Below are 26,086 nucleotides of genomic sequence, written 5' to 3'. Positions count from 1 at the left end.
TGGCTCCTCTAAATTTCGTAAAACTAAGACTCTCGTGTAAGAAGGAGATTAACGCCTTCTCTGAGGATGGCAAAATCCGCATCGTTTGGGTGTCGGGCCATAACGGAGTAAGGCGAAATGAAAGGGCAGACGATTTGGTGGTGAAGGCCAGAGGACTGCCGTCAATAAACTTGGTTACGCCGAGGCCTTTCGGTTAGACGTAGTGCGAGTTTAGGACGTGGGCGACGAATGCGTCTGCAACATTGTGGAACAGCGAAACGGTCGGTAGGACGGCGAAAATCCTATGGGGTTATCCGGATCGTGAGAGGACTACTGAAAGGAATTAAGAAGGAGTTTAGTATAGCTTTTGGTGTAATAACGGGACACATAGGACTACCAGCTCACTTATGTAAAATCGGTGCGGCAAGTGATAGCATGTGTAGGGCATGTGGGGAAGTTAATGAGGCGTTGGAGCATTTCCTATGTCATTGTGCGGCTTTCGCGTGGAGACACAATACCAGAAATGAACCAACTTAGGGGAGTAGTATTGAAAACAATTAAGGATTTTGTAAGCAGCACGGAATTCCTTACTCAAAATTTTCTTTTTAGAGGTTACTTTATAGTTTCTAGAGCTCATAACAAGCCGATTACTGGCTTAGGTCTAATATCCATAGTGGCATGGGGTGGATTAAAATCTGCACCCTCTTTTCAACCTAACCTAAGACTCTCGTTCATCCTGCCATTGCTTTGCCAATTCGCATATCACTGATCAGTAGAATATTCAGCACTCAGCAGTGACACAGAATCCATAAATAGGTATGTAGAGGAAAAACTTGCTGTGCTCCAAGAAGCATGTGGCAAAGGCTGTGGGGAAAGAGTCAAGTAACAAATTAAGTGAAAGAATCAAAAACAAACAAACCACCAAGTTGCCAAACAACCAATAACAAGTCAGTCAGTCAACAAAACTAAGAAATAGGTATGTGAAGAGCATGCAGCAACGATTTCATTATGGTGGAAAGAAATGTGAAATGCCAGGGAACGCGTAGAAAAAAAAAATACCAAAACTTGTTGCTACAAACTTAGGGGCCTCCAAAAAACCAAAAACAAAAACAATAACAAACTCCAAAAGAACATACAGCAATGGTATGTAAGATTGCTTAGTGAGTATGTATGGAGCTGCTTCAGTGGATTTGAGTTACTACGATACCCATCATCAGCATCAGCATCATCATCACCATTAATTTTTTAAGTTTTTGTGTGCATTTGCAGAAAAATCCATGTTAGCCCCAAACACACATCACGAATAACCATTCCACAAAATCATCAAGAAACAAAAAAACAAAAAAAAAACTTTAAAACCAGTTTGTCCAAAAACCAAATTGAAGTGGCCCCAAACGCGTTTCTGTACCAAAACTTCAAAACTAAAGAACTATCGAAAAAAAAACAAAGTATCTGCAAAAGAATTTTTTGTATAGTTGTGCAACATAACAGAAAACAAATGCCTTAAAAAAATGAGTATAAAAGTGCCTTTTGTGATCAGTGCTATTCCGAGAATTTCTCTCCAACAACACATTGTGGTACCAAATTCCGCGATGGGTTTAACATTGAGGCAATGATTCTAATTAAGAAATACCTAACAAAATTGGTGAAGAATGTGTTTGTGTTCTATGATTATTTTTTTTTTTTAATTATTTTTTTCTTTGTTTCCTAAAATAGAAAAAAACGTGAAAATCTTATGAATAAGCAAAAGAAAATATTTAAATAAATTACCCAAATGCCTTTAAAAACAGTTTTATTTGATGCAATTTCATTGAGAACCAAATGTTGATCAACGATGGCCACATTAGGCCTTTCAAAAGTCTTCATACTGGATAAATACTTTACGGAATTACAAAAATTTTGGGAGACGGAGAAGAAGTTGCAGGGTAAGATTAATAAAAATATTATTTATATACTTTATGTTATATCTTCTTGAAAAATAAAATCAAAATTGTTGAAAACTAAAAAAAAATATTTCTTTTTATAAGAAAAACTCTAAAATTAAGAACTAAAACAAATTTAAATAAAATTATTCCAAAAATTAGGAAAGCGGAGAGATTTCTCTCATGTGGATGAGGGCGTTCGATTTAAGCTTTAGCCCTATAATATGAGATATTCTTTTTATAGCCAAGTCCAAACAGAATGCTTCTGAACCACATCTTTTCGTAAAAATGTTTTACATGGCTGAAGACTTCACAAAATTCGCTATCATTAGAGAAAACATAACAAATTTTTTCCCGTTTGTCAGGATTTGAACCCTGGCGTTCAGAGTCATAAGCCGTGGAACACATTTATCAAGTACTTTCGACGATATTTATTCTGGAGGAGCCATCCTCCAGAAACCAGCAGTATATGGAACGGGACACCATGGAACTTAAATGAAACAAGAACAAGTAAAAGCGTGCTAAGTTCGGCCGGGCCGAATCTTGGGAACCCACCACCATGGATTCTGCTAAAATATGGGAGCTATATCTGGTTATTGAGCGATTTGGACCGTACTTGGCACAGTTGAAAGTCATAACAGAAGACTATATGCAAAATTTCAGCCAAATCGGATAAAAATCGCGGCTTGTAAGGGCTCAAGAAATCAAATCGGGAGATCGATTTATATGGAAGCTATATTAGGTTCTTGACCGATTTAGACCGTACTTAAAACGGTTGTTGGAAGTCATAACAGAGCACTACATACAAAATTTTATCCAAATCGGACAAAAATTACGTCTTCCAGGGGCTCAAGAAGTCAAATCGGGAGATCGAGTTATATGGAAGCTATATCATGTTCTTGACCGACTTAGACCGTACTTAACACAATTCTTGGAAGTCATAACAGAACACTACATGCAAAATTTCAGCCAAATCGGGAGATCGGTTTATATGGGAGCTATATCAGGTTCTTGACCGATTTAGGCGATACTTGGCAAAGTTGTTGGAAGTCATAAGAGAAAACAATGTGCAAAATTTCAGCCAAATCGGGCGAAAATTGCGGCTTCCAGAGGTTAAAAAAGTCAAATCGGGAGATCGGTTTATATGGAAGCTATATCAGGTTCTTGACCGATTTAGACGATACTTGGCAAAGTTGTTGAAAGTCATAACAGAACACTGCATACAAAATGTCATCCAAATCGGACAAAAATTCCGGCTTCCAGGGGCTCAAGAAGACAAATCGGGAGATCGGTTTATAAGGGAGCTATATCGGGTTCTTGACTGATTTAGACGATACCTTGCAAAGTTGTTGGAAGTCATTACAGAACACTATATGCTAAATTTCAGCCAAATCGGATAAAAATCGCGGCTTGTAAGGGCTCAAGAAGTCAAATCGGGAGATCGAGTTATATGGAAGCTATATCATGTTCTTGACCGATTTAGGCGATACTTGGCAAAGTTGTTGGAAATCATAACAAAACATTAAATACAAATTTCATCCAAATCGGACAAAAATTACGGCTTCCAGAGGCTCAAGAAGTCAAATCGAGAGATCGAGTTATATGGAAGCTATATCATGTTCTTGACCGACTTAGACCGTACTTAACACAATTATTGGAAGTCATAACAGAACACTATATGCTAAATTTCATCCAAATCGGACAAAAATTACGGCTTCCAGGGGCTCAAGAAGTCAAATCGGGAGATCGGTTTATATGGAGGCTATATCAGGTTCTTGACCGATTTAGGCGATACTTGGCAAAGTTGTTGGAAGTCATAACAGAACACTACATGCAAAATTTCAGCGAAATCAGACAAAAATTGCAGATTCCAGGGGCTCAAGAATTTGAATCGGGAGATCGAGTTATATGGGAGCTATATCAGGTTCTTGACCGATTTAGACGATACTTGGCAAAGTTGTTGGAAGTCATAATTGAACACTACATACAAAATTTTATCCAAATCGGACAAAAATTACGGCTTCCAGGGGCTCAAGAAGTCAAATCGGGAGATCGGTTTATATGGAGGCTATATCAGGTTCTTGACCGATTTAGGCGATACTTGGCAAAGTTGTTGGAAGTCATAACAGAACACTACATACAAAATTTCAGCGAAATCAGACAAAAATTGCAGATTCCAGGGGCTCAAGAATTTGAATCGGGAGATCGAGTTATATGGGAGCTATATCAGGTTCTTGACCGATTTAGACGATACTTGGCAAAGTTGTTGGAAGTCATAATTGAACACTACATACAAAATTTTATCCAAATCGGACAAAAATTACGGCTTCCAGGGGCTCAAGAAGTCAAATCGGGAGATCGGTTTATATGGGAGCTATATCAAGTTCTTGACCGATTTAGACCGTACTTAACGGTCTAAATCGGGTTGAAAGGGCTCAAGAAGTCAAATCGAGAGATCGGTTTATATGGCAGCTATATCCAAATCTGAACCGATATGGCCCATTTGCAATCCCCAACGACCTACATCAATATTAGGTATCTGTGCAAAATTTCAAGCGGTTAGCTTTACGCGTTCGACCGCTATCGTGATTTCGACAGACGGAAGGACGGACGTACGGACATTGCCAGTTCGACTTTGAAAGGCGGGACGATGAAGAATATATATACCTTATGGAGTCCTAGGTCAATGTTTCGAGGTGTTACAAACGGAATGACTAGATTAGTATACCCCCATCCTATGGTGGTGGGTATAAAAAGGTATTAAGTTCGGCCGAGCCGAACTTTGGATACCCATCACCTTGGATATATGTTTATAAATCGCCCATCAGTATATACGGCAGCTATATCTTAATCTGGACCAATCCGGGCAGTATTCTAAAGGGATGTCGAGGAGCCTAACACAACTCGCTATATTAAATTTCAGCGAAATCGGACTTCTATGGGCACAAGATCTTAAATCGGTCTATATGACAGCTATATGCAAATCTGGACCGATCTAGGTCAAATAAAACAAGGATGTCAAGGGACCTCACACAACTCACTGACCCATACTTCAGCGAAATCGGACAATAAATGTTACTTTTATGGGTCAAAAACCTTAAAACGGGAGATCGGTCTATATGGCAGCTGTATCTAAATCTGAACAGAACTGAGAAAAATAAAACAATGATGTCGAGGGGCCTAACATAACTCACTGTCCCAAATTTTTGCGAAATCGGATAATAATTGCTGCTTCTATAGGCTTAAGACCTTCAATCGGCAGATCCTTCTATATAGCAGCAATATCAAAATATAGTCCGATCTGAACCATATTTAAATCGGGTGTCGGGGGGCTAACAAAAACTCACTGTTTAAAATTTCAATGAAATAGGGTAATCAATAAATCTTTTATGGGTTCCAGATCCTCAATCGGCAGATCAGTCTATATGGCAGCTATATCTATATATAGCCCGATCTGAACCATAATTTGGTCGTATGTCGGGAGGCCTAAAACCACTCACTGTTTCAAATTTCAGCGAAATCGGATAAAAAGTAAAACTTTTATGGGTTTCAGACCCTTTATCGGGAGATCGGTCTATATGACAGCTATATCTAAATATCGTCCGATTTGAACCATATTACGGTTGGGTGTCGGGAGGCTTAAACAACTCACTGTTTCAAATTTCAGCGAAATCGGATAGAAATAAAGCTTTTATGGGTTTCAGACCCTTTATCGGGAGATCGGTCTATATGACAGCATGACAACTACATCTAAATATCGTCCGATTTGAACCATATTACGGTCGGGTGTCGGGAGGCTTAAGACAACGCACTGTTTCAAATTTCAGCAAAATCGGGTAATAAATGCAGCTTTTATGCGCCTTAGACCCTTAACCGGCAGATCGTTCTATATGACAGCTATATCTAAATATAGTCCAATCTGAACCATAATTTGGTCGGATGTCGGGAGGCCTAAAACCACTCACTGTTTCAAATTTCAGCGAAATCGGATAAAAAATTAAGCATATATGGGCTTTAGACACTTTATCGGCAGATTGGTCTATATCCAAATATGGTCCGATCTGACCCATGTTGAGGTCGAATTTCGGGAGGCCTTAAACTACTCACTGTTTGAAATTTCAGCTAAATCGGGTAATAAATGCAGCTTTTATTAGTTTTAGACCCTTAACCGGCATATATGTCTATAAGGCAGCTATATCCAAATATGGTCCGATTTGGCCAGTTCTAGAACTTAACCTGCGTGCATCAAAAAGACGTATCTGTGGCAAATTTCAACACAATATCTCAATTTTTGAAGGCTGTAGAGTGATTACAACAGACGGACGGACAGACACACGGACATTGTTAAATCGTCTTAGAATTTAACGACGATCCGAAATATATATACTTTGTGGGGTCGGAAATAGATATTTCGATGTGTTGTAAACGGAATGACTAAATCCCATGGTGGTGGGTATAAAAATGAAATTTTTGCGCTTTCTTTGTTTGTTGTCTGTTCCTTATAGACTCAAAAACGGCTGAACCGATTTTCATGAAATTTTCACAGATGATAGAGTTTGAGCTCCCTGGGAAAATAGGGTACTTGATTTTCTCCTCCCCCTTACTCCCAATTTCAAAAACGCCAGATCTCGGAGACGGGAGCAGCGATTTAACACAAAACAGGCAAAAAATTTTGGGGTCAAATATGGGTTTTATGCTATCGAAGCTTTATCAAGTTATAGTCCGATTTGGACCATAAATGAATGCTGACAATTGTAGAAGTCCTTGTGTAATATTTCAGTTCATTCGGATAAGAATTGTGCCTTATAGGGGCTCAAGAAGCAAAATCGGGAGGTAGGTTTATATGGGAGCTGTATCAATCTATTGATCGATTCAGACCATATTTGACACGTATGTTCAAGGTCATGAGAGAAGCCGTTGTACAAAATTTTGCCAAATCGGATGATTACGCCCTACGGATTACGGATTACGCCCTCTAGAGGCGCAAGAAGTCAAGATCCCAGATCGGTTTATATGGCAGCTATATCAGGTTATGTTCCGATTTGTGCCATACTTAACACATTGTTGGGAGTTATACCAAAACACATTGTGCAAAATTTTAGCCAAATCGGACGAGAATTGAGCCCTCTAGAGGCGCAAGAAGTCTAGATCCCAGATCGGTTTATATGGCAGCTATATCAGGTTATGTACCGATTTGCGCCATACTTAAAACAGTTATTGGAAGTCATAACAAAACACCTCATGCAAAATTTCAGCCAAATCGGATGAGAATTGCGCCCTTCAGCGGCTCAAGAAGTCAAGATCCCAGATCAGTTTATATGGCAGCTATATCAAAACATGGACCGATTTCAACCATACTTAGCGCAGTTGTTGGAAGTGATACTAAAACATCACGTGCAAAACTTCAGTCAAATCAGATAAGAATTGCGCCCTCTAGAGGCTTAAGAAGTCAAGATCCCAGATCGGTTTATATGGCAGCTATATCAGGTTATGTACCGATTTGCGCCATACTTAAAACAGTTATTGGAAGTCAAAACAAAACACCTCATCCAAAATTGGTGCGGCTCAAAAAGTCAAGACCCAAGATCAGTTTATATGGCAGCTATATCAGATTATGAACCGATTTGAATCATACTCAACACAAATGTTGGAAGTGATACCAAAACACTATGTGCAAAATTTCAGTCAAATCGGACGAGAATTGCGCCCTCTAGAGGCTTAAGAAGTCAAGAACCATGATCGGTTTATATGGCAGCTATATCAAAATATGAACCGATTTCAACCATACTTAGCGCAGTTATACTAAAACATCACGTGCAAAATTTCAGTCAAATCGGAAGAGAATTGCGCCCTCTAGAGTCTTCAGAAGTCAAGACCCAAGATCGGTTTATATGGTAGCTATATCAAAACATGGACTAATTTGGCCCATTTACAATCCCTACCGACCTACACTAATAAAAAGTATTTGTGAAAAATTTCAAGCGGCTAGCTTTACTCCTTCGAAAGTTAGTGTGCTTTCGACAGACAGACGGACGGACATGGCCAGATCGACTTAAAATGGCATGACGATCAAGAATATATATACTTTATGGGGTCTCAGACGCATATTTCGAGGTGTTACAAACAGAATGACGAAATTAGTATACCCCCATCCTATGGTGGAGGGTATAAAAATTGGGTAGAGCCCAGCCTGGATTCGAACCTGGGCGGGATTCGAACAAGGAGCAACAGTTGAAGCGGTTGCCGTTGTCTAGAGTTCGAAGCCATTAATGCAACTTGCAACAGATGCACAGAATCATGTGTTTACCATGGGAGTTGTGTAATTGTGTAGACAAAAAATCTGCCATTACACAAAAACACATGCATTGGGAAAAGTAAAATTTTTTTCCAATCATAAACTCTTTCTATATCGAACAATGATATGATATTTTGCCTCTTCTCTCAATTTGCCACAGTGCGAACGGGGCTCCTAACTATTCATTAAACAAATATTAAAACTTTGTTGTTATTGAATTTTATTATGTTTATATTTTACATAATTATTGTTTGCTTTTGAAAAGCAAAATCGTTAATAGATATACCAGCTTGATTTTCTCAATTCATGCTGCTGCATTGTTTTATTTCATTCACATTATGTGTGCAAGATAAATTATCTTCATTCGAATGTCGTTGTCTTGAATCAGGGTCAAAGTAATTTCTATACGATTTTGAAGAAAATGAAAACAAACACAAGATTTTATGAAAAAAATCAAGGCTAGGTAAACTTTTAGTTTTGATTGATTGATTGTGTGAACACTGAAAGGGAGTTACAGAAGAAAATGTAATATTGGGTTGACCAAAAATTAATTGCGGATTTTTTAAAAGAAAGTAAATGCATTTTTAATAAAGCTTAGAATGAACTTTAATCAAATATATAATTGGCATTTTGTTCGATAACCTTTTGCCATCTTCCTGGCAAATTTAGTATTCCACGCTCATAGAACTTCTGGTCTTTATCTGCAAAAAACTGAACCAAGTGCGATTTTATAGCCTCATCATTGCCGAAAGTTTTACCATTTAAGGAGTTCTGCAAAGATCGAAATAAATGGTAGTCTGATGGTGCAAGGTCAGGGCTATATGGTGGATGCATCAAAAGTTCCCAGCCAAGCTCACTCAGTTTTTGGCGAGTGACCAAAGATGTGTGCGGTCTAGCGTTGTCCTGGTGAAATATGACACCTTTACGATTGACCAATTCTGGTCGCTTCTCCTTGATGGCTGTATTCAATTTGTCCGAATTAATCGTTTGGTTCCTTGGAAGCAGCTCAAAATATACCACACCCTTCCAATCCCACCAGACAGACAGCATAACCTTCTTTTGGTGGATATCAGCCTTTGAAGTGGTTTGAGCTGGTTCACCATGCTTGGACCATGATCGTTTTCGACTAACGTTGTTGTAAACAATCCATTTTTCATCTCCAGTTATGATTCGTTTTAAAAACGGATCGAATTCATTGCGTTTAAGGTGCATATCACAAGCGTTGATTCGGTTTGTTAAATGAATTTCTATCAATACATGTGGTACCCATATTAAAATTGACGCCAAACAAACAAATGTAAACAAAATTTCGCGCACTTTTTTCTAAAGCAAGCTAAAAGTAACAGCTGATAATTGACAGAAGAAAAAAATGCAATTACAGAGTCACAAGCCGTTGAAAAAATTTGTCAACGCCGACTATATTACTACTATATTACCGACAATTACTTTTTGGGCAACCCAATACTAAGGCCAAAACAAAGAAGTAACAAGTAAAAGCGTGGTAAGTTCGGCCGGGTCGAATCTCATATACACCATGGATCGCTTTTTTCATGTTCTTTGGCCGATATCTCGTTACAGACAAATGGGAAAGATCTACTATTTCATTGCTATTTCAGCTATACCATGTTATGAACCGACTGGGGCCATACTTGGTTTGGCTCTTGGAGACCAAAGTGGAATTCATTGTGCGAAAATTCAGCCAATTCGGATAGGAATTACGTACTATAGTGGCTCAAGAAATAAAATTAGGAGATCAGTTTATATGGGAGCTATATAAGGTTATAAATCGATTCAGGCCATATTTAACGTGATAAAAGTCATACAAGAAGTCGTTGTGCAAAATTTCAGCCAAATCGGATAATAATTGCGACCTCGCAAAGTCATGATACGAGACTGGATTATATAGGAGCTATATCAGGTCATGAACCTATTTTAACCATACTTGGCCCAGTTGAAAAAAGTAAGAACGAAACACTTTATGCAAAATTTCAGACAAGTCGGATAAGAATTGCGCCATCTAGAGGCTCAAGAAATCAAGATCCGAAAGCGGTTTATATGGGAGCTATATCCGGTTATGAGCCGATTTCGGTTATAATTGGAACAGTTGCTGATGGTCAACCCAAAACACTTCATGCCAACTTTCAGTCAAATCGGGTAATAATTGCGCCCTCTATTGGCTCAAGAAGTCAAGATCCAAGATCGGATTATATGGGAGCTATATCAGGTTATAAACCTATTTGGACCATACTTGGCACAGTTGTTGATAATCAAACCAAAATACTTGATGCAAAAATTTCAGCCAAACCGCATAACAATTGCACCCCCTAGAGGCTCACGAAGTCATGATCCGAAATCGGCTTATATGGGAGCTATATCAGGCGATGAACCAATTTCGACCATATTTGGCACAGTTGTTGATGGTCAACCCAAAACACTTAATGCCAACTTTCAGCCAAATCGGGTAATAATTACGCCCCCTATTGGCTCAAGAAGTCAAGATCCAAGATCGGATTATATGGGAGCTGTATCAGGTTAGAACCGATTTTTACCATTTTATGTACAGTTATTGATGGTAAAACTAAAAAACTTGGTGCAAAATTTCAGCCAAATCCGAAAAGAATTACGCCCTCTATTGGCTCAAGAAGTCAAGATCCAAGTTCGGATTATATGGGAGATATATCAGGTTATAAACCTATTTGAACCGTACATGGCACAGTTACTGATAGTCAACCCAAAACACTTGATGCAAAATTTTAGCCAAATCGCATAATATTGCGCCCCCTAGAGGCTCACTAAGTCATGATCCGAAATCGGCTTATATGGGAGCTATATCAGAAACTTGGCGCAAAATTTCAGCCAAATCCGAAAAGAATTACGCCCTCTAGAGGCTCAAGAAATCAAGATCCGAAATCGGTTTATATGGGAGCTATATCGGCTAATGCACCGATTTGGGTTATACTTAACACAGTTTTTGATGGTGAAATCAAAACACTTGTTGGAAAATTTCAGCCAAATCAGATAGCAATTGCGCCCTCCAACGGCTCAAAAAGTCAAGATCCGAGATCGGTTTATATGGGAGCTATATCATGTTATTAACCGATTTGGACCATATTTGGCACAGTTGTTGATGGTTAAACAAAAACACTTGGTGCAAAATTTCGGCCAAATTGGAAAAGAATTGCGCCCTCTAGAGGCTCAAGATGTTAAGATCCGATATCGGTTTATATGGCAGTTAGACCAAAACATGGACCAATATGGCCCATTTAAAATCCCAACTGCCAACCAGCACTTATAAGAAGTACAATAGTTATGCAAAATTTCAAGCACCTAGCTTTACACCTTCAAATGTTAGCGTTCTTTCGACAGACAGACGGACGGACATGGCTCAATCGACTATGAGTGTCAATACGATCAAGAATATATATACTTTATGGGTGTGTTATAAACGGAATGACTACATTAGTACAATCCCATCCTAAGGTGGTGGGTTAAAAAAATTCAGCCAAATCGGATGAGAAGGCTCAAGAAGTATAATCGTGAGGTCTGTTTATATAGGAGCTATATCTAAATATGGACCGATGTGGCCCATTTACAAGTCCAATCGACCTACACTAATAGGAAGTGTTTGTGCAAAATTTCAAGCTTCTGGCGTGCTTTCCACAGACAGACAAAATTGCGATTAAATTTTTCTAAGAATGAAAATTTGATCACATTTCTCCAAAGACAACATTTCTATACAATTTTCTATTAAAAAAATTCAATTAAATATTCTTAGAAGATATTTCGATTAAAATTTCTCTTTAGATAAAACTACAATGAAATTTGCTCTTAAGAAAAGTTTTGATAAAATTTGCTATTGATGAAAATGTATGGTTAAAATTTTTGAAGAACATGCATCGATTAAAGCGTGCTAAGTTCGGCTGGGACGAATCTTAGGAACCCACCACCATGGATTCTGCTAAAATATGGGACCCATATCTGGTTATAGACCTATTCGGACTGTACTTGGCACAGTTGTTGGAAGTCATAACAGAACACTACATGCAAATATTCAGCCAAATGGGATGAAAATTGCGGCTTGTAAGGGCTCAAGAAGTCAAATCAGGAGATCGATTTACATGGGAGCTATATCTAAATCTGAACCGACATTTGTAATCCCCAAAGACCTACATCCAAATGGTATATAGGTATCTGTGCAAAATTTCCAGCGGCTAGATTTACGCGTTCGACCGATTTCTTGATTTCGACAGACGGACGGACATGGTATGCAGCTTCCAAAAAGTCAAATCGCGAGATCGATTTATGTGGGAGCTACATCTAAATCTGAACCGATATGGCCCATCTGCAATCCCCACCGACCTACATCAATATTAGGTATCTGTGCACAATTTCCAGCGGCTAGATTTACGCGTTCGACCGCTTCCGTGATTTCGACAGACGGACGGACATGGTATGCAGCTTCCAAGAAGTCAAATCGCGAGATCGATTTATGTGGGAGCTATATCTAAATCTGAACTGATATGGCACATTTGCAATCAATATTAGGTATCTGTGCAAAATTTCAAGCGGCTATCTTTACGAGTTCGACCACTTTCGTGATTTCGCCAGGCGGACGGACGGAAGGACATGACTAGATTGACTCCGAACGTCGAGACGATCAAGAATATATACACTTTATGGGATCTAAGACGTATATTTCGAGATGTTAGAAACGGAATGACTAAATTAGTATAACCCCATCCTATGGTGGTGTTATAAAAACTCCCCTAGAAACCAATCCCCCGCCAAAACTTCTTGAAACCCTATGAGGGTATATTCATTTTGTCATTCCGTTTGCAACACATCGAAATATCCATTTCCGACCCTATAAAGTATATATACTCTTGATCAGCGTAAAAATCTAAGACCATCTAGACATGTCCGTCCGTCTGTCTGTTAAAATCACGCTACAGGCTTTAAAAATAGAAATATTTAGCTGAAACTTTGCACAGATTCTTTTTTGTCTATAAGCAGATTAACTTCGAAGATGGGCTATATCGGACTATATCTTAATATAGCCCCCATATAGACCGATCCGCCGATTTAGGGTCTTAGGTCTATAAAAGCCACATTTATTATCCGATTTTGCTGAAATTTGGAACAATGAGTTGTTTTAGACCCTTCGACATCCTACGTTAATTTGGCACTGATCGGTCCAAATTTGGATATAGCTGCCATATAGACCGATCCTCCGATTTAGGGTCTTAGGCCCCTAAAAGCCACATTTATTATCCGATTTTGCTGAAATTTGGGACAGTGAGTTGTGTTAAGCCCTTCGACATCCTTCGTCAATTTGGCTCAGATCGCCTAGATCGGTTCAGATTTGATTCGATTTAAAGTCTTGGCCCCATAAAAGGCGAATTTATTGTCCGATTTCGCCGAAATTTTGGACAGTAAGTTAAGTTTATCCCCTCGACATACTCCTGCAATATGACACAAATCGGTCAAGATTTGGATATAGCTGTCATATAGACCGATCTTCCGATTTAGGGTCTTAGGCCCATAAAACCCACATTTATTATCCAATTTTGCTGAAATTTGGGACAGTGAGTTGTGTTAGGCTCTTCGGCATCTATCTTCAATTTAGCCTAGATCGGTTCAGATTTGGATATATCTACCATATAGACCGATCTCTCGATTTAAGTCTTGGCCCCATAAAAGGCGCATTTATTGTCCGATTTCGCCGAAATTTTGGACAGTGAGTTAAGTTTATCCCCTCGACATACCCCTGCACAGATCGGTCGAGATTTGGATATAGCTGCCATATAGACCGTTCTCTCGATTTAAGGTTTTGGGCCCATAAAAGACGCATTTATTGTCCGATGTCGCCGAAATTTGGGACAGTAAGTTGTGTTAGGCCCTTCAACATCCTTCTTCAATTTGGTCTAAATCGGTCTAGATTTGAATATAGATGTCATATAGACCGATCTCTCGATTTAAGGTTTTGAGGCCATAAAAGGCGCATTTATTGTTCGATTTAGCCGACATGTGGGACAGTGAGTTGTGTTAGGCTATTCTACATTTTTCTGCAACTTGGCCAAATCGATCCAGATTTGGATATAGCTGCCATATAGACCGATATCTCAATTTAAGGTCTTTGGCCCATAAAAGTCGCATTTATTGTTCGATTTACTGAAATTTGACACAGTGACTTATGTTAGGCTTAGGCTTTTCTTTGACAATGACTTATTAGTATTTGGACCGATTCGGAACCTATTTCGATATAGCTGCTATGGGCATAAGGTATGCATTTTTCACCGGATTTTGACGAAAGGTGGTTTACATAGATATCCGAGGTGGTGGGTATCAGAAGTTCGGCCCGACCGAACTTAACGCCTTTTTTCTTCTTTTTTTTTTTTTTTTTTAAGGCTAGCTAAAAATTTAAGACTTCTAAACTCCTTTGTGGGTCAACCGTTTATCAAAATAAAAATAGAATTCAAACGAATAAAAATCCCCATAAATCAATAAATCGCAGCCATCAGTTTCTTGAGAACATAAATGGTTGATGTGCGTTTGTTTTTTTTTTTTTCATACATTCTTGTTAAGAAATCATTTGACCAGCTTAAGGATAAACACATAACAGCCATATCATTAATAACTTTCTAAAGCTCATCTCGCCAAAAACATAGAAATTAAAATTTGAAATATTTATAAGGGTGAATGTGCAAAAAAAAAAAACATCCAAATTTAAAATTCTTAATCTCTCTAGTTTGAAGCCCAGCCAAAAAAAAAACCCAATTTCAGGGAAAATATTGCAAATAGCTTTAGACAATGTAAAATCGAACAAAAGAAGAAGAAAAAAACGACGTTTCTCTAAAAAGAGGTTTACCCAAAAATAATGAAGAAAAAAAAAAACTTCCCCGCAGCTACAACTGTGCGCTGATTTGTCTAAGAAACCAGTTTCTGAGGTACGATTTCTTTCTTTGTTTACCAACACTGGTCGAAAGTATACAATTTGAGGACAGACAAATGAATAGATAGATGAACGAACAGATAAATGGATGGATACCATATAAGCTTAGTGAGGACAGCATCCCAGTCATCTATATAAGCCGCCATACATTTGCTTTACGGATTCAACTGGGCTTAAACCTTTACAGTAAACGGAAAATGAATTTGTTCTAGCGAATAATGCTATGAATTTGAGCTAAGTTACTTTTTTTTGTAGTGGAAAACTGGGGAACAGATTTCAGTTTGAGCCACTGTTCGTCATAAGAATTATATCTATAACACGTTTCCTGATCCGGTTGTAAAACGTTGCCCCTAACCAAGTTCGTAAACATAACTGAAGCAAAAAGTGACTCGCCTTTTTTATTTGTATCCGGGCTGCCCCATAGACCTCCAAGTTGAAGGTGGTGGCTTCTAGTCTCACACGGCTGGTGCTTTGGTCAGCTGGTGTTGGTACTGGATGACGGTCAAGTGAGGGAGACAGGTCAATCTGCAACAGCTCTATGCAGCTCAATCCCTTTAACTCCATCTCAAACCATTCGTACATGGTTTAACCCGAACATGGTTTACTTTACCTCGCACACCTGCCCTCATAATCACCTCCGCTAGAAAAAGTCTGTGAAAGATTCGTTCTCAACTCCCATTCCTATGGGAGACCACCATAAATCACCGGCTCTTATTTAAATACTGAGTATCTATGATGCTTGAGACGAGTTAAAATAACCAATGGCCATCATGTTCCCGCGGCGATCGGTCGTATCAAGGTCAAGTAAGTGAGACAGGTTAATCTGCACCAACTGTATGCAGCTCAAGCCCTTTAACTCCATCTCAAACCATTCTTACATGGTTTAACCCGAACATGGTTTACTTTATCTCGGACACCTGCCCTCATAATCACCTCCGCCAGGAAAAGTCCGTGAAAAATTCGTTCTCAACTTTTCCACCGGCAGATCTCAGAGAATCCCTTCTTCGAACATCATTCAAACATTCGTCATTCATCGATATTGGCCAGCCTTCGACGTTGCTTCGGTCCAGGGTAGCCATTTGTAGTTCAGGTGCTGGTGATAAGCTGATCGATTTCCTGAGCACTCTTCGGATTAGGCTTTCCATGCGTCATGCGATGAAGCACGGCAGTTGAATTTATCATGGATTTGTACTTACTGACGTGGAACCTACACTTGAGCTCTAAACACTTACTAAGGATCTTTAAATCAGATATCTGTAGACTTTTCATGTTCTCAGATGCCGTAGTGACCATTTATGCAAATGCAAATTTTGCCCATGAACATTCTCACATATCAATGAGTGCAGTCCGATTCAAGTTTAAGCTCAATGATAAGGGGCCTCCTTTTTATAGCCGAGTCCGAAGGGCGTGCCAAATTGCGACATCTCTTCGGAGAGAAGTTTTACATGGCATAGTACCTCACAAATGTTGCCAGCATTAGGAGGGGAAAACCACCGCTGAAAACTTTTTCTGATGGTCTCGCCAGGATTCGAACCCAGGGGTTCAGCGTCATAGGCGGACATGCTAACCTCTGCGCTACAGTGACTATTTATAGCCCACCTTTTATCCCCTCGACCTCGAATTTATCAATAGTCTAGTCTTCCGACAAACAAAGATCCTAATATTGAAACATCATGCAGTGCAGGGACGAGAGACCTAACACAGCCTAACAAACAGGCACTTGAAGATAGAACCATCAACGAATTTTTTCAAGATTTGAAAGACTAGGATGGGAAAAGATCCTAATATTGAAACATCAGGCGGTACAGTGAAAGGAAACTCAATGCAGCCTACTAAACAGGAAGCCGACGATGAGATCGTCACTCATTCCCAAGAAACGCATTTGCTCAAGATTTGAAAGACTAGGCTAGGTAAAGTTCCTAATATTGGAACGTCAGACAGTACAGGGACGGTAGATTCAATGCAGCCTAACGAACAGGGACCCAACGAAGGAACCATTACCGAATTTCTCCAGATTCGGCGTCACTTTATATACCTTTCGACTCTTCGACACCGCTAAATGAAGTCGGAAGGCAAAACAGACATGAAATGTGGTACTAATAGGGGGCGATGCAAACTCTCACCACATTTCCTGACAGAATTCTGCAATACTAACGACCTCATAACACCTTACTTTACTTTACTTGGCTATGACAGAATATTTGTTCCACTAGCCGAACGTAGAATAGCGTTCCAAGCGCCTCGATCTTCTGCGCTCATTCTAAAATCTCTGACACCAAGTTTCGAGGTGTCTCCCACCACTTGATTTTTCCATCGGGCTTTTGGTCTTCCCGGTTTGCGTGTACCACCGTGTTTGCCTTCAAAAGACTTCTTTGCTGGAGCTTCTTCATCCATTCTGACAACATGACCTAGCCAACGCAGCCGTTGTGTTTTGATGCGTGTAACTATGATATCGTCGTCATACAGCTCATACAACTCGTGGTTCATACGTCGCCATATTTTCTCCGTTAACGCAAACTGGTCCATATATTTTACGAAGAATCTTTCTCTCAAATACTTCAAGCACTGCCTCATCTGCTTTCACAAGTACCCATGCTTTAGAAACATATAACAGCACGGGTAGTATCAGTGTCTTGTATAGTGTAGTCTTTGTCTGTCGAGAGGTGGCCTTGTTTCAGCATCTGTTTGCCAGTATTATTCTTCGCTTAATCTCAAAACTGGTGTCATTCGTTTCGGTTACGGCGGTGCCGAGGTAGATAAAGTTACTGACTATCTAAAAGTTGTGGTTACCAACTTTCTCCATTTTCTTTATCTGCTCGGTTGTGGAAGGCTTTTTGGGAGTTGAAACCATTCATTTCGTCTTATCTCCATTTACTGCCAGACCCATTTTCACTGACTCTCTTTCGATTCTTTCAAAGGCTGCAGTTACTTCTTCCGGTGACCGACCTATGATATCGATGTCGTCGGCATAGGCGAGTAGCATGGGTTCTCTTGTGATTAGTGTGCCATATCTATTCACATCTGCATATCGTATAATCTTCTCCAGCAGAATATTAAAGAGATCACACGATAGGCTGTCTGTCTTGTCTGCAACCTCGTTTGGTATTAAATGGTTCGGAGAGATTCTTTCCTATTCTTATTGAGGAACGCGTATCAGCAAGTGTCATCCTGCAGAGTCTTATTAATTTTGCAGGGATACCAAACTCAGACATGGCTTTAAATACCTTTGAACGCAAAGGGGTATCGAAAGCGGCTTTGTTGTCAACAAAGAGATGGTAAGTGTGAATTTGTCATTCTCGGGTCTCTTCCAGGATTTGGCGCAGTGTGAATATCTGTTCTAGGGTGGATTTACCAGGTCTAAAGCCGCATTGATAGGGCCCAATTATCTCATTGACTTTAGGTTTTAATCTTTCACACAGTACGCCCAAGAGTATCTTGTACGCGATGGGTAGGAGACTTATTCCTCTGTAGTTGGCATATTCCGCCTTCTCTCCTTTCTTGTGTACGGGACATAGTATGCTGAGGTTCCAATCATCAGGTATGCGTTCTTCTAGCCATATTTCGCAGATAAGCTAATGCATACGCTTTATCAGCTTGTCGCCTCCGGTCTTATATAGTTCAGCGGGCAACCCGTCGGCTCCTGCTGCCTTGTTGTTCTTTAGTCGGGTTACTGCTACTTAGACCTCATTCTGACTATGAGGTAAACATTCTATACCATCATCAGGGATTGGTTCTGCGGTATCCTCTTCGCCGCCAACATTGGGTAAAATGTTTTTTCCCATATCCCCAGCATGTTATCTGTGTCAGTTACCAGATTTCCCCTCTTTGTCTCTGCAGAAGGATGTGTCTGCATCAAAGCCATCGGTTTGATGTTTAATTCTTTGGTAGAAATTCCGGACTTCATTCTGACTCCTGTACATCTCAATTGGCTCACACTCACGTCTTTCCATTTCCTTTTTCTTTCTGCGAAATAGACGTTTCTCCTCTCTCCTTTTCTTCCGATACCTCTCCTTCATCTGGAGCGTTGCTACTGATTGCAGGGTTGCTCTAGATACCGCATTCTTGGCTTCAGTAGCATCTCGACACTCTTGGTCGTACCATGGGTTTTTTGGAGGAGGCTTCCGGTACCCAAGTACGGATTTCGCGGCATTTTCCATGGAGTGGGCAATAGTTTGCCACTGCGCCATTATATCATCGGAACTAGGAGTGCTTTCGCTGTATGAGTTTGCAGCTCGCCAAACACAACAAATGTTCAAACGGGTCCGAACCTTTGCTGCAACAAGGTAATGATCCGAATCTATATTCACTCCACGGATCGATCGTACATCTAACACGCATCTAACCATTTATCACAACGCGATCAATTTGGTTTCTCGTGTTTTGATGGGCGTTTCATGAGCGTCTCCATAGAGCACTCCTACTCTTACCATCGCTACATTAGGTTTAGAATAGCACGACCAGTGTCGAATCCCATAAGCTTCCGTAATAAGTTGAAGACCAACTGGACGAAATTCAGAAGACTATTCAAAAAAAAACCCGAGTAAGATAATTTAGATTGTCCAAACATAGAAAACATTGACGATAACGTCAACAGGATTACGACCGCAATAGTGGGCCTTTCGAAGATTTTGGACAAAATTCGGAAGACTATCCAGAAAACAAACCTGAGTAACCGATTGTCCAAGCATAGGAGACATTGACGACAATATCAACAGGAGTATGACTGCAATAATGGGGCTTTCGAATATTTTTGACCTTTTTGAGAAACGGAAGCAGCCCAAGAAAACCCTGGCTGACCGGGGAGACCGGAAAGAGGCCACCCAAACATTACAACAGAGCACGTCGTAAAAAAACGTAAGTTTATTGGGATGTGTACTACACACGGCTCAAGGAATAAAATAAGATTACCAGAGCGGCAAAACATGCCTCCTGGAAGCTTTTCTGCGAACAGGTCGATAGCGTTAAGGACCCCTCCATGAGGAGAAAAGTTTCCCTCAAAAACCCATGGCTAAACTGAAACGTTAGTAGACGACATGGGAGTGAGAGCAGAGGCAACGGAGGACATATTGAGGCCTTTGATAAAAACGCATTTTCCATATGATACGTTGGGAATCACGGAGACACCGGGAATCTTGAAATAATGAGTTTGACCGAAGGCTTATCACAAATGAAATTATGATAATGGAAACCTTAAGGAGATGGAATATTTCTGACATTACTGCAGAAGGAGGCCAACTATGTGGCACACCAACTGGCCACTATTTTCACAGCCTGCCTAGAACTTCCATATACTCCGAAAGCCTAGCCAAGGGTGCTAATTATGCCCTAGCCCGGCAAGGCAAGTTATGCAGCGCCCCAGGCTTACAAACCTAAAAGCCTTACATTTTTTCAACTCAAAACCATAGAGCGTATTGTGGATACCATGATAAAGAGTAGGACATCCAGCGAACTGCTCAAACACAAGCAGCATGTCTATGCCAAGGGAAGATCGGCGGAGACTGCCCTGCACGAGGTTATGTATAAAACAAAAGAATCCTTCGATTTCAAGAAGTACACATTGACCGCATGCATTGACATCGAGGGGGCTTTTAACAATGTGCAGACCGACACACTGATCTAATTCTTAGACCAGTACCGGCTGGACCGGATCCTCAGAGACTGGATAAACCATATGCTAAGGAACAGGAGAATAAATTGTGGGTCCCATGACATAAATATTGGGTTGCCCAAAAAGTAATTGCGGATTTTTCATATAGTCGGCGTCGACAAATTTTTTCACAGCTTGTGACTCTGTAATTGTATTCTTTCTTCTGTCAGTTATCAGCTGTTACTTTTAGCTTGCTTTAGAAAAAAGTGTAAAAAAGTCTATTTGATTAAAGTTCATTCTAAGTTTTATTTAAAAATGCATTTACTTTATTTTAAAAAATCCGCAATTACTTTTTGGGCAACCCAATATAAGGGAAAAAGTGGGACATTTTATCGCCACTCCTATGGAAGACCACCATAAATCCCCTGCTCTTGCTTCAATACTGAATGTCTATGATACTCGATACGGCAAGGCCAGTTATTGGCGCCTTTAAATAACCAATGTCCATCATGTTCCCACGGCTATCGGTCGTATTAACAGGAACGAGCTTACTCGCCTACAAGAGCTTGATGAGGATCACCACTTCCTCATGCAAATGTGGCTACAACAACAACAACACCACCACCATAAATAACCAATTACGGATGCTGACGGAGGAGGGATTTGAACCTGTCTGCTACGATGACGATGTTATAATACTTCTAAGAGGTAAGGATCTGAATCAGCTATGCAGAAGGGCTGAAAGGGTCTTGCGGATAGCATACGACTGGGCTAGAGGTCACAATGTCAACCCAGAGAAAACTGACATCTGCCTGTTCACGAGAAAGACGAAGGTGGGCCAATTTGACGCACCACGTTTCCTCCATTTTGGACAGAAAACTGAATTGAAAGTTTCAGGAGCGTACAGGGAAGGCTAACAGATATTGGGCACTATAGAGAAGAGCCGTAGGCTCGAAATTAGGCCTGAATTCGAGGATAGACCACTGGCTCTACAGGAGCGTGATTAGGGCAATACTAACATGCACCTCAGTAGTTTGGTGGACTGCGATGTAGAAAAGAACATAGGCGTAGCGATGAGGACCACGCCCACTAGGGCACTGGAGACTATTCTAGATATCCAACCCATAGACATACAGATTAAGTATGAGGCAACCACTACGGATATGAGACTTAGGTGATGGGAGAGTGGATAAATATAGGAGCAGGTCATACCACCGCGGTATAATCGACGGTATAGTCGATGACAGGAAACTTGGAAGGAATGGAAGAGGTTTCCGATCGGATACTTGAGATGGCACTTGAGGCCGAGTGCGAAACACTGCTGCCAGAGCTATAAACTTGGATTGACAGAACTCTGGTATTCCCATGTATGAGCTAGACGATAAGGTCACGCATAGTCTTGAAATGTAAGAAGGAGATTAACGCCTTCTCTGAGAATGACACGATCCGCATCGTTTGGGTGCCGGGCCACAGTGAAAAGCTGTGAAGGCCAGAGGACTGCCGTCAATAAACTTGGTTAACACGAAGCCTTTCGGGGAATGAAAGAGGTTTCCGATCGGATATTTGAGATGACACTTGAGGCCTAGTGCGGGAAACTGCTGCCAGAGGCATAGACTTGGATTGATTAAACTCTGGTATTCCCATCTGGGAGATCATTCTACACCGATGGACCGAAGTTAGAGGGCAAAGTGGGCCTTGGGGTTTACATTGAGAAACCAGGGACTGAGATCTGTTTTCGACTGCCTGTGTTGTGGTTTTCACGCGAGGACGTCGAGTGTGAACATATTTACTGACAGTAAACTGGCTTTCAAGGCAATAACGACCAAGAGTGTGAAGAAGTGAAAGAAAGTATGCAGGAGGTCATTATAGCTAACAGTATCATACGGGACACATAGAAATAAGAGCTCACTTATGCAAAATCAGTGCGGCAAGTGATAGCATGTGTTGGGCATGTGGTAAAGATGATGAAACGTTGAGCATTTTCTATGTCATTGCCCGACTTTCCTGTGTTCATTGCCCGACAAACAGACACCATCACTTAGGTGGGGACACCTTACCAGACATGAACCAACTTAGGGGCGTGATAAGAAGCTGGGAATTCCTGACTTAGATTTTCGATTTTCGCACACCAAACTGATTACTGTCTAAGGTGTATGTCCATAGTGGGATGGGTTGGATTAATATCCGCAACCTATTTTCAACCTAACCTAACCTATCCCCTTGCAAGGTGTTCACCTCTCCATCAGGAATAAAGGTTACAGTTTCGAGCGGGTCTGAGGACACCGTTTGGATGTCCTCATCTTCCGTTTCATAAAGCTGGATTATTGCAACTCTCTAGAACCCGTCAAGTAGACAAGTCTATGTTTCCTTGTTGAATGTTGTTGTGTTGTTGGTTGTTGATGTATGTTGGTGTGATTGCGGTTACGACCTGCAGATCTTGCGTACGGTTCGGATCTATACAACCCATCGGATTCCCAGTGCTAGATAGTTAACCCCCTGCAGAGTCTTTCTGTACGAGTATAATATCTGCACTCAAATTCGTTTGGCCTGACATTGCATTCACCCGGGAAATCAAGGCGCCGGAAGGCAATTTCCCTACTGTATAAGCATTAAGCCTAGATGTATTGCTTAAGCCCCCGCATTGCGGTGGAATGTTTTTATTGTTTACATAAAAAACACATGGCAATTTCGTGGCGGATGCTACCTCACTACCTTCGGCGGATGACATCACAATTAATCAGAGATCAGAGAGGAACCAAGATTGGCCTTGACCTTACCAAATTAAAGCCATTCAGAACGGTTGCTTGGAGAAAAAGTATCCGGGCAAAATTTCCAGCAGATAGCATCACATGTTCCAAAATGGATTTCCACCTGCCTAGTTATGAACTGGCTGACTAAATCGTTAAAACCCTTTTTCTTAATGGTTTCCCATTTCAAACTGAATATGTCCATTAACCTATGAAATATGTATCTCTTCTTTCAACTGCCATTAACCACATACCTATTATTATTGGCATTTCCTTTTTGCACCATTTTTCGTGCTTAAGTACATGGTGGCTTTTGTGGTTGCTTGGCGTTTAATAAGCAAAAAAAATCAAGTTTCAGCTGTTTTCGGTTAATTTAAATTGCCATCTTGGCTTACAAACAACAGAGACATCCATGAACCACAAACAGTATGAAAAAAAAAATTATAATAAAAATCTACAGCGAGAAATTGATAGTGCCATCACTATTTTCTTATGAATAAACATATTAATAAAAATTTGCATTTTATTATTAATTAAGATGTTTTATCTGATTGAAAAAATTTAAATAAATATCTATTCTACAGAGCTTTTGATCATTTGCCGAAAAGTATTTTGTCGACAGTGGTTTACAAGTAAAGCAGGTTAATGTCTGTTTTTAGTGAAGTTTCTTTAAAAGGAAAGGAAAACCTGAGAGGATTTACAGTGAACTCACTCCCTTGTTGGTTGACCACCAATTCAAACTACTTTAACTAAAAATATTTATAATTCCCTTTCTGGTGCCAGGGAATATTTTGAGTATTTCTAGATCAGACCCACACGTAAATTTGGTACAATATCTCAAAATAACTATCCTATTAGGCTTTGGATATGAGGAACTGCTTTCACTCGAAATAATTATCCAAATCATTTGTTTTCTTTTCATCATATAAGGTTTAAGAATATTAAGTGAAGGAATTCTTTCGTTCGAGTAAGGAAAATCTTAGTGTTATACATCTCCTAACTGTTATACACTTTTTAGGTTAGGTTGTAAAGAGGGTGCAGATATTAATTCGCCCCATGCCACGATGGACATACACCTAATCCAGTAATCGGCTTGTTGTGCTCTCTAAAAACTAGAAAGTTACCTCGAAAAAGAAAATTTTAATTAAGGAATTCCACTCTGCTTAAAAAATCCGCAATTGTTTTCCATACCACTCCGCCAAGTTGGTTCATGTCTGGTATCGTGTCCCCATCTAAGTAAAATTGCAAATTTTGCCCATGAACATTCCACTAAGGAACAGCAGCAAACTTCTCACATATCAATTAGTGCAGTCCGATTCAAGTTTAAGCTCAATGATAAGGGGCCGTTTTATAGCCGAGTCCGAACGGCGAGCCGCAGTGCGACACCTCTTTGAAGAGAAGTTTTACATGGCATAGTGCCTCACAAATGTTGCCAGCATTAGGAGGCGAAAACCACCGCTGAAAATTATTTCTGATGGTCTCGCCCGGATTCGATCCCAGGCGTTCTGTGTCATAGGCGGACATGCTAACCTCTGCGCTACGGTGGTCCCCACCTAAGTACCGGTGTCTTTTAGCTGCGAAAGTCGGGCAATGACAAAGGAAATGCTCCAACGTGTCATCATCTTCCCCACATGCCCTACACATGTTATCACTTGCCGCACCGATTTTACATAAGTGAGCTCGTAGTCCTATGAGTCCCGTTATGACACCAAAAGCTATACTGACCTCCTTCTTACTTCCTTTCAGTAATAGCCTCGTTCTCTCACGGTTTGGGTCACCCCATAGGATTTTCGCCATCATACCGACTGTTTCGTTGTTCCACAGTGTTACATGCTCGTTTGTCGCCCACACCCTTAAATCGGACTGCGTCGACCCGAAAGGCTTCGGGTTAACCAAGTTTATCGACGACAGTTCTTTGGACTTCACTGCCAAATCGTCTGCCATTTCATTCCCCCTTACTTCGAAAGGAGCCCCGGTAGCCATGTTGGTAGCGTGCTTGGATTACCAGTGTAAGGGTTCCGCCAGAAGCCTTGGTCTGTCGCTATTGTGGTATCACAATGGACCTAAAATTGTTTAAATGAGTCTGTGAAGGACTGCCACTCTTACCTAACCTAACCTACTTCGTTATGGCCCGGCACCCAAACGATGCGGATTGTGCCATACTCCGAGAGGGCGTTAATCTTCTTCTTACACTGCAAGACTGTTCTTAACCTAACCCTCCAGGTTGTTATTGCCCTTATGGCAATTTTACTGTCGGAAAAGATGTTCACTCTCGACGTCCTCGCGTTAGCAAAACACCACTTCACGCATTTCGTGATCGCCCGGATTTCCGCCTGCAGGACCGTATTATGGTCAGGCAGTCTAAAATTGATCTCAGTCCCTGAGTTCTCAATGTAAATACCCAGGCCCACTCTGTTCTCTAGATTTGATCCATCCGTGTAACATGATCTTCCAGATGACAATTCTAGGGTTCCGTCAATCCAAGACTGTGCCGATGGCAGCAGTGCCTCGCACTCCACTTCAAGATTCATCTCAGGTATCCGATCGGAAACCTCTTCCCTTCCTTCCAGGTTTCCTACCGTCGCCTCGATTAAACCGCAATGG

The 26,086-nt window shown here is 40.5% G+C and overlaps 1 protein-coding gene across 5 annotated transcripts in view; it reads left to right on the top strand.

Annotated features, from left to right (window-relative positions):
• The window catches only part of LOC106088569 (unconventional myosin-IXa), a 77,913-nt gene that overhangs the window by 10,610 nt on the left and 41,217 nt on the right, over positions 1-26,086 (top strand). For 4 of the 5 annotated variants that reach the window (XM_013254147.2, XM_059366048.1, XM_059366049.1 and 1 more), the window contains exon 2: positions 1,696-1,904. In XM_013254147.2, the coding sequence (XP_013109601.1) occupies positions 1,814-1,904 (91 nt within the window). In that variant the 5' untranslated portion in view covers positions 1,696-1,813. Of the gene's footprint in view, positions 1-1,467; positions 1,557-1,695; positions 1,905-26,086 lie in introns of those variants that run through there. The other variant, XM_059366051.1, reaches the window with a different exon arrangement.

The sequence above is a fragment of the Stomoxys calcitrans genome, chromosome 3 (assembly GCF_963082655.1).
Source record: "Stomoxys calcitrans chromosome 3, idStoCalc2.1, whole genome shotgun sequence".
NCBI lineage: Eukaryota > Metazoa > Arthropoda > Insecta > Diptera > Muscidae > Stomoxys > Stomoxys calcitrans.
This window is presented reverse-complemented; position numbering and strand designations above follow the sequence as displayed.